This window comes from Aulonocara stuartgranti (assembly GCF_965226115.1).
Source record: "Aulonocara stuartgranti genome assembly, chromosome: 7".
Classification (NCBI taxonomy): Eukaryota; Metazoa; Chordata; class Actinopteri; order Cichliformes; family Cichlidae; genus Aulonocara; species Aulonocara stuartgranti.
In genome coordinates, this window is record NC_138945.1 from 4798678 (window position 1) to 4808609 (window position 9932).

Sequence of the window (9932 nt, forward strand, 5' to 3'; positions counted from 1 at the left end):
CATATGACCCCCTATGAGCAAGCACTTTGGCGACAGTGGGAAGGAAAAACTTCCTTTTAACAGGAAGAAACCTCCGGCAGAACCAGGCTCAGGGAGGGGCGGCCATCTGCTGCGACCGGTTGGGGTGAGAGAAGGAAGACAGGATAAAGACATGCTGTGGAAGAGAGACAGAGGTTAATAACAGATATGATTCAATGCAGAGAGGTCTATTAATACATAGTGAGTGAGAAAGGTGACTGGAAAGGAAAAACTCAATGCATCATGGGAATCCCCCGGCAGCCTACATCTATTGCAGCATAACAAAGGGAGGATTCAGGGTCACCTGGTCCAGCCCTAACTATATGCTTTAGAAAAAAGGAAAGTTTTAAGCCTAATCTTAAAAGTAGAGATAGTGTCTGTTTCCCGAATCCAAACTGGAAGCTGGTTCCACAGAAGAGGGGCCTGAAAACTGAAGGCTCTCCCTCCCATTCTACTTTTAAATACTCTAGGAACAACAAGTAGGCCTGCAGAGCGAGAGCGGAGCGCTCTAATAGGGTGATATGGTACTACAAGGTCATTAAGATAAGATGGGGCCTGATTATTTAAGACCTTGTATGTGAGGAGCAGGATTTTGAATTCAATTCTGGATTTAACAGGAAGCCAATGAAGGGAAGCCAAAACAGGAGAAATATGCTCTCTCTTTCTAGTCCCTGTCAGGACTCTTGCTGCAGCATTTTGGATTAGCTGAAGGCTTTTCAGTGAGTTTTTTGGACATCCTGATAATAATGAATTACAGTAGTCCAGCCTGGAAGTAATAAATGCATGAACTAGTTTTTCAGCGTCACTCTGAGACAGGATATTTCTAATTTTAGAGATGTTGCGCAAATGGAAGAAAGCAGTCTTACATATTTGTTTAATATGTGCGTTGAAGGACATATCCTGGTCAAAAATGACTCCAAGGTTCCTCACCGCGTTACTGGAGGCCAAGGTAATGCCATCCAGAGTAAGAATCTGATTAGATACCATATTTCTAAGATTTTCAGGGCCGAGTACAATAACCTCAGTTTTATCTGAATTAAGAAGCAGAAAGTTAGCGGCCATCCAGGTCTTTATGTCTTTAAGACATTCCTGCAGTTTAACTAATTGGTGTGTGTTATCTGGCTTCATGGACAGATAGAGCTGGGTGTCATCTGCATAGCAGTGAAAATGTATGCTATGTCTTCTAATGATACTGCCTAAGGGAAGCATGTATAATGTAAACAGAATTGGTCCTAGCACTGAACCCTGTGGAACTCCATAATTAACCTCAGTGTGTGAAGAGGACTCTCCATTTACATGCACGAATTGGAGTCTATTAGATAGATATGATACAAACCACTGCAGCGCAGTACTTGTAATACCTACAGCATGTTCTAATCGCTCTAATAGGATATTATGGTCGACAGTATCGAACGCTGCACTGAGGTCTAGCAGGACAAGCACAGAGATGAGTCCACTGTCAGAGGCCATAAGAAGATCATTTGTAACCTTCACTAAAGCTGTTTCTGTGCTGTGCTGAGCTCTGAAACCTGACTGAAACTCTTCAAATAAACCATTCCTCTGCAGATGATCTGTTAGCTGTTTGACAACTACTCTTTCAAGGATTTTTGATATGAAAGGAAGGTTGGAGATTGGCCTATAATTAGCTAAGACTGCTGGGTCTAGAGATGGCTTTTTGAGTAAAGGTTTAACTACAGCCAGCTTGAAGGCCTGTGGTACATAGCCGATTATTAGAGATAGGTTGATCATATTTAAGATCGAAGAATTAATTAATGGCAGGACTTCTTTGAGCAGTTTTGTAGGAATGGGGTCTAAAAGACACGTTGATGGTTTGGAGGAAGTAATTATTGAAGTTAACTCAGAAAGAGGGGAAGGCAGTAAAAATTCCGGAAATGTGACATCATCAAGTACGCTGGTGTTCCAATGGTACAAATCTCCAGTCCGTACTCACGTTATCATAAAGTCCGGACTTAGCAAGAACGCGAGAACGGACTTGTGTAATTGAGAATTGAAAAAGGGCATCGGAATCACAAGCAAACAAGGATTTGGTTAAATGTTATTTCTCTTTATTTTGAACAAGTGAAGGTTGAACTCTACACCTGCAAAGGACATCAGTAGTTGTTTCATTGTCTGTTTATGTGACACGAGCTGTTACACTCTGTAAGAAGACTCACAATGACAAAGTTTCACTGATCCTTTATCCTTTATTTTAAAGTGAAGTTTTCAGCACAATCATAAAAACACAAATACTTAAGTTTTACATCAAAACCAAGCGAACTGTCCACAGTGCAGGAACAGTGCTGCAGCCCATAGCTTATACTCTGCTGTTTACTGATGACACCATGTGGAGGTGGGAGGCACTGCTCTTTCACAAAGAACAGCTTCTCAAGTCATTTCAGATTACACTCCAAAGTATCACAGTGCTTACGGTCAGACTTTCAGTGTTGTATTAAGCAAAAACACTCGTTATTCAGTATAATAAGATAAATATTCAAAGTCAGAAATGTAAAAATATTAAATATCAGTATTAAAAGAACGACAGAGTAAACAAACAAAGAAATGTTTGGATTGCAGGAAATTATTCCTATTTGCAAATGAATCTCATAATTATGTCTTTAAGTATAAGAATATCTGTTACAGATTCAGCATGTAGACAGAAGAGCTGCTGTTTGGTTATACAAACTTCCAGCATTTAAACATATAAACTGTCCAGCTTTTGTCCATGAAGGCTCTTCCAAAGTAGTTTCCATGGTTACAGGTTGGATGTCTCTCCTGGGACGGCTTTGGCATCCAGGTAGCTGATGAGCTGCTTCACCCAGGGGGCTGAAGGTCTGACACACAGCTGTCGGCCTGCCACTGTGTTCAGCCTGAAGGTTCACAGAAAGAGGAGAGTCAGAGGATGGAGGGGCAGGTTTGGTGATGGTGGTGATGTGTGTTTGTGAGGTTGTGTACTTACAGGATGGCGGGCTTGGAGCAGCGCTGGCTGGTCTTGGCGTAGCTGACCACTCTTCCTTTAGGCACTTCCTGGTCATTGAAGCGGAAGCAGCACTTTTTTGGGCCAGCACCGCGCATACCTGCAAACAAACAGGAACAAGTTAACAACTGAGCCACTGACACAGCACCACATCATCTGCTTCCTGGTTTTTGTTCCGATTCAGTTTCCTGCTGGCTGGTGTGAGGTCACATCTGATACTGTATGTTTAGTTGATGACACTGTGCAACTGCTCATTTGTTCCCCTGAGTTATGAAGTGGTCAGATTTGTCATGTGACCTGTCCTCTGTTTACTGTATCTATGAAGTAATATGTTAATATTAAGTTTAATGCTGCATTAACATTAATTATTTTCATATTGCACATTAGAATGGACTCTTTATCTTAGACAAACTACTGAATGCTACAGCTTTAATGGTTCATGACTTTAGCTTCAGAAATAGAATTTCTTTCTAGTAACTCCTATGAATGAAAAAGATTGAAGAAAAGTTTCATACATTGTTTATCAAAAATAAAATCAATAGCTTGCTATTAATGGTCTATTAGTTTGTAAATAAAACAGCCAAGAATTATTGTTGCTTTGTAATAAAATTAATGATTTGTTTTTGGTTTTCTCAATTAAAAATTAAAAAAACATTTTTTATTGTTACGTATAAACGCTGAATATCATATTAATATTAATTTCAAATTGTTATTCATCACACAGTGTAAAGGTCAGATCATTAAAAGGAGCCTTACCCTCAGTCAGAGCGATGACAGCCAGCATGAGCACAACCACAGACAGAGCGAGACGAGGAGCGGCCATCCTGAAGTTTGTTTGTTGGCTTCGTGTTGCAACAGTGGATTAAAGTCTCAGCTGAGCTCTGTCGGCTTGTTCTCTGTGCTGTGTCACTGCTGTCCACCTGCTTCACATTTATACAGTTGGAAGAAGAAGCGGGGCAGACCCTGTTGGGCACCTTGGAAAGTTTGTGACGAGTCGAGTTTCACTAAAATGAGGAACTGTTTAATTTCTCTTTTTAGTATGCCTCTCTATCACACTGACACTGCAGACCTTTCATTGTTGATGCAGTGTGAAACAGTTCAATGTTTATAAAAAGGACACATATCAGTATTCAGACATGTATTTGTTCAACCCCGTGGAGTTTCCCCTATATATGGATTAATATGGACTTAGCTGCCTGCTGCGTCCTCTTTATGCTAAGAGCAGTCCCACCTTTCAGCCACTCTGCACATTTCGAGCTTTCTTAGGGTAAACTTTTATTCTGAGTCGATTCCCGTGTCTGAGTCCAGCTGTTGTGAAACTGTAACAGCAACATAAGTGATACTTGTTTTACAGTATTGGAGCGCTCTCATAGGGCAACTTTATATGAAGAAGAGCAGAAACAAATGTTCCTCAGATTTCAACCTTTTTCTCTCGATGTGGCTGAAACACAGTCTGGTGAACATCCAGACAATCAGTTAATAGAAGAAGATGAAATGGGTTGAAGATGGACTTCAGGAGATTTCAGGAGTGAAAAGTCCTGAAATCACCAAAGCATTTGCTTATAGCAGGTCATGTGACTGTGGGGGTTTCTATGTTTACCTTGTATTATTGTAGGGTCTTTATCTTATAAAATAAAGCGCTTCAAAGCAACTGTTGTTGTGATTTGGCGCTATTTAAATAAAGTTGTATTTAACTGCTTTAAACCTGCATTTCTTCTAATGACCAACAGGTGGAGCCACTCCTGTGGTTTCAGAAAGAAGTCTGCTATAAACGTCACTGTAGCTGCTTTCTTGTGTGACCTCAGTAAAAAGTTTCCTGGTGGTTTGATGGTCTCAGCTGATATTTTCAAGTCCTCCGAAATATCACATAATGTTCATTTTGTACGTTGTGGTTCCCACTAGTGTAACAAGGATCATAAAGCCAGGTGTGTTTTAGGGTGGGCTTAGCTTGTGTGGTTGATAAATGCTGAAAACTGACAAAAGTCTCAGCTTCATGCTTCACACATGCAGAACTATCACTGGGTGATGTCTGGGTGGCTGTGCCCACCTGGTGTATTTGTTTAATATACAGTCTGTGGATAAACTAGTACTAAAAACTGTCTGTGCTGAATTTTTAACATGTACAGAAAAGCAGCAGGGACAATGTGCATCACCCTCACAATGTTGTGTAACAGGTGACATTTGTCATGCACATCTGCACGCAGGCTAACTCCATCCATCACCTCTCTCTCTCTCTCTTCTTTTCACCGTCACCACTGAAAACAAGAAGAGACTGAGAGTTGATCCATGATGTAATCCCGCCTCCACCCTCAACCGGTCCGTCCCTCCTACCACACACCTCACCGCTGTCTCGCTTTCGTCATACGTGTCCTGCACCACCCTCACATACTTCTCTGCCACTGCAGACTTCCTCACACAGCACCACAGTTCATCTCTTGGCATTCAGTCATATGGTTTGTCTAGATTCACAAAGACACAGTGCAACTCCTTCTCTGTCCTTCCCATCTCCTGTACTACTGACTACTTTCTTCATGTCTCTACCTCATCACTTACTGGTGAGTCTATTATTAGAAACCTTAAGTTAGAGACGTTGTGAGCTCAATCGATTGTATTCCACATGAGTATCCAGCGTGTGGACAGGAAGCAGAGATGCAGTTGTAGATGGCTCTGCAACTTCTCTCATTCTGTCATCCTCCAACAACCCTCCCGCTCCACCACAACCACCCACACATGCAGGGCCTTGGAGTAGGGGTATGTCACCAGGGTGCAGAGGAGGCTACCCCCCCCCCCCCCCCCCTCTGTCCCCTTCTGGCTGCCTCTGCCTCAATTTTATCCCACAACTTAGACATTCACATTACTCACACTCTCATTACACATACATATAGGATCTTGGGGGTGGGCACGATACACGGAGTCCAAAGTACCATCAGGGTGTACACCTCACCCCTGGCGTCGTTGCCCACCTCTCAATTTTGAATACACTTAGACATTGAGGGCTATCAGGAGGGACTATGCGCTTACCTGCTGCTCTCTGGCAGGTAGCTCCATGCCCTCCTGGGTTTTAAATGCACCTTAGAACACACATGCATCAACACTACAATGAGCGGGTGAAGGGAGGTTTGGAGTCTTCTCTCACCCCCATTCTCTGCGGCCTGCTGGAGCGGGGGGGCTAGGAGGAGTTGGCCGTCCGACTGCGGTCTGGAGTGTGGGGCCTCCCTGCTGCTGCAGAGTCGGGGTGGTCTGCCTCTCCCCACCGCAGGGAAAAGGGTAACACCACCTGGGTCTGGGTGCAGTTCCCCCCTCCAGGGGCAAGGGTACCTAGACCCGGTTTGTAGAGTACGCTTGGGGAGTGTGATCGTGTGTACAGCGTCTCTTTATGTCTGTCTCCACGTTGGTCGAGTGTGGAGTGAGTGCATATGAGAGCATGAGGGTGGGAATGGATGTTTGTGTCTGTGTGTGCCTGTATGTCTGTGTCTATATGTCAGGTTGGGTATCAGACGCCACCTCTCTGGGGACATCTCAGGCCCTCCAAGGTTTGGAGGCCTATCTCCCCCTACCACCACTTCCCCTGCCAGTGGCGGACTCCCTCAGACATCGGTGCGTTGGTGGTTCTTTGTGTCCGGGGATGGGCGTCCAGGTACACACCGGCTCACTCCTTGGCGGCCGCTTATCAGGGCCTGGAGCCTGGGGCTCGCTCGGGCCACTTCGGAGGTGGGGTGCCCCCGGCCTCTCGGCCTGGGGCTCGGTCACTCAGGCACGGCTGGCTGCCGGTGTTCCAGATCTACTGGCGTTTAGATCAACTGGCGTTGGTCGAACAGATGTGTGGCAGTCTTGCGTTTCAGGAGCTGCTACCGACAAACCAGCAAAAAAACGCCAAATGTGTCATCTGTGACACTTGTGAGGTTGTCTCAAACACACTCCGTCAGTCTTGATGCTGTTGAACAACAAAATGTTTAAAAATGTGGCGAGTTTACCTGGTGATATCCTCATGCGCGACGCGATCGCGAAAACAGCAAACAAGTAACACCACGCCGTTGTTGTTCACAGGACAGCAAGAGTAAACGATCGGGAGACTCTTGTCGTCGTTATCGTTCCCCTCGCACGGTTTATTTCTCCGAATTCAGCGTTTTTGCTTCACAACTACAGCGTGCTGTTTACTTTGTGCACTAACATGGAGTCGAGTCAACCAGCGCCACCTCTGGCCAAGTGCCACAGCCTACAGCCAGATCAACTGGTGACACACATCTGCACCACGTTTGAATTCGTGTCATGCACATTTGTACCTTTCAATTGTGTCTGTTTGTGCGTCATGCAAATAAACATTTGAAATGAATGAAATGATATCATATATTTATTATCAGCCTACATTTGTACAAAATGCCAAATGACATACACATAAGAATCACCATCCTGATATCAATACTTTTGCCCATACGAAAAATGTCGTGAACACACTAATATTTCACCAGTGTTGTAACATCACATGTCGTTAGCATAGTCTGTCTGTGTCTTCCCTCTGCAAACAAACATGTTAGAGTTGGTTGTGATATACAGTCTGCATAAGTGTGGTCAATCTAATAAACATTTATAAGGAGATGGCAGTTACTGTGAATGTACAGCAGTTACACAGTGATTAGTAATAAACAGTCAGACAATGACCCTGACAACCTCATTCAATCTTGCAGATTGCACCTTCTGTGGAAAGTGGTACCACACGGTGTGTGTGGACTTCCCCTGTGCAGAAGGCGACTACAAATGTTGTGGGTGCTAAATAAACAGAAACAAATGATCCCTGTTGTCTTTGCTTACCGATTGTTTTTAGTGTTGACAATCCACATTGCTGGCATTGCATCTTTCAACATGTTTGTGGGCAGATTTGGATGTACCAGGGGTAAGTGCAGCCACTCAGCCTCTACTCACTGTGATCATAGCAGCAGGTGCAGATGTGTCACAAGTTAATCTAGTAGTAGGCTATGGTCATGTGTTAGTGGTGGGAACAGTCATATCCACTCACTCTCACTGGCTGTTTATTACTAATCACTGTGTAACTGCTGTGAATTCACAGTAACTGCCGTCTCCTTACAAATCTTCATTAGATTAACCACACTTATACAGACTGTATATAACTCCAGCCATGTTGATGAATTGCCTATATTGGCTGGAAATATTCATTTTCAGGGAAAAGACACAGACAGACGATGCTTACAGGATGTGATGTGACAACACTAATGAAATATTGATGTGTCATATTTGTCCAAGGTGTATTTCATTGTTATGGAAAAAGAGAATATTAAAATCATGATGACCAATTGGAGTGGTGATTTCTATGACTTTGTGTATATAATTTGGAATTTTGTACAAATGTAGGCTGATAATAAATACATGACATCATTTCATTCTTTCCAAAGGTTTATTTGCATGACGCACAAACAGACACAATTGAAAGGTACAAATGTGCATGACACGAATTCAAACGTGGTGCAGATGTGTCACAGGTTGATCTGGCTGTAGGCTGTGGCACTTGGCCAGAGGTGGCACTGGTTGACTCGACTCCATGTTAGTGCACAAAGTAAACTGCACGCTGTAGTTGTGAACAGTGTTGGTCAAGTTACTTGAAAAAAGTAATCAGTAATTAATTACTGATTACTCCCCCCAAAAAGTAATCCCGTTACTTTACTGATTACTTATTTTCAAAAGTAATTAATTACTTAGTTACTTAGTTACTTAGTTACTTTTTAAAAACACGATTTACAACCTGAAGAGGTGATAAAGTGATAGATCTTTCAGCCCAATTCTACTTTTTCTACATAATCCATCATACAAAATGTAATCAAATGGAAAAGTCTCTTTTTTTAACTTGTTTTATCAGTTTTAATCTTTTAACTTTATGCATCAAGCAAAACATTTAATTATATGCAACATTCTCTGACTTGAATAAATTAGTTTAACATTTAAACCTATTTTCTACACATTCCAGCACATAAAATAAAATATTTTTTGTGTTTTCACTCACTCTTTCAAACAGATGCAAGTAAAACACAGCAGAAAATAAATAAAGTCAAAGACTCAGCGGTCCTTTTGCTCTATTTTCACCTGTAAAGCAGGAGCAGGGTAGGCGGAGGGTTACCCTGGTGCAGGTGTGCTGCGGTCAGTTGAAGAATCCGCGCGAGTGTCTCTGTGAGTTTCCCATTACGTCGTAGCTACTCGGTGCTTGCTCGGAAGTTTAGGGGTTTTTTTCGCTGTAAAAAGTTTTCTTCCCACGCACAGCGGACACTAATGTTTTTGTCACTTTTTATGGAATCAAACTCAAAGTAAGGTCAGTACTTCCACACTTTAAACGCTGCACGCTCATACTCTCTCCTGCACTCGATATATTATCCATTGTTGATCTGCACACAGCTGCTGTCACCAACGTCGCACTTGCTTACGTCACTGTCATGAGACATTCTCGCAAAAAAAAAATCACGGTTTTAGTAACGCAGTAACGCAGCGTTCCTACGGGAAAGTAACGGTAATCTAATTACCGATTTTGCAATAGTAATCCCTTACTTTACTCGTTACTTGAAAAAAGTAATCAGATTACAGTAACGCGTTACAAGTAACGCGTTACTGCCCATCTCTGGTTGTGAAGCAAAAACGCTGAATTCGGAGAAATAAACCGTGCGAGGGGAACGATAACGACGACAAGAGTCTCCCGATCGTTTACTCTTGCTGTCCTGTGAACAACATCGGCGTGGTGTTACTTGTTTGCTGTTTTCGCGATCGCGTCGCGCATGAGGATATCACCAGGTAAACTCGCCACATTTTTAAACATTTTGTTGTTCAACAGCATCAAGACTGACGGAGTGTGTTTGAGACAACCTCACAAGTGTCACAGATGACACATTTGGCGTTTTTTTGCTGGTTTGTCGGTAGCAGCTCCTGAAACGCAAGACTGCCA

At 43.0% G+C, this 9932-nt stretch overlaps 1 protein-coding gene across 1 annotated transcript; it reads right to left on the reverse strand.

The window, feature by feature from the left end:
* Positions 1-2202: 2202 nt before the first annotated feature.
* LOC309710853 (monocyte chemotactic protein 1B-like) lies at positions 2203-3952 on the reverse strand. Its single transcript, XM_082540673.1, has 3 exons — positions 3749-3952; positions 2975-3092; positions 2203-2885 (listed from the first exon to the last, which is right to left on the reverse strand). Exons 1-3 carry the CDS (start codon positions 3813-3815, stop codon positions 2771-2773), a joined length of 300 nt encoding a protein of 99 aa, XP_082396799.1. The 5' UTR covers positions 3816-3952; the 3' UTR covers positions 2203-2770.
* Between the last annotated feature and the right edge of the window lie 5980 nt (positions 3953-9932).

Bases quoted from the DNA above. Each gene is read 5' to 3' on its own strand.
- LOC309710853 (XM_082540673.1), bottom strand. From the start codon at position 3,815: ATGGCCGCTCCTCGTCTCGCTCTGTCTGTGGTTGTGCTCATGCTGGCT. The intron at 3,093-3,748 runs GTAAGGCTCCTT...GTTTGTTTGCAG, and splicing joins TGTCATCGCTCTGACTGAGG to GTATGCGCGGTGCTGGCCCA. The intron at 2,886-2,974 runs GTAAGTACACAA...GTGAACCTTCAG, and splicing joins TGCTCCAAGCCCGCCATCCT to GCTGAACACAGTGGCAGGCC.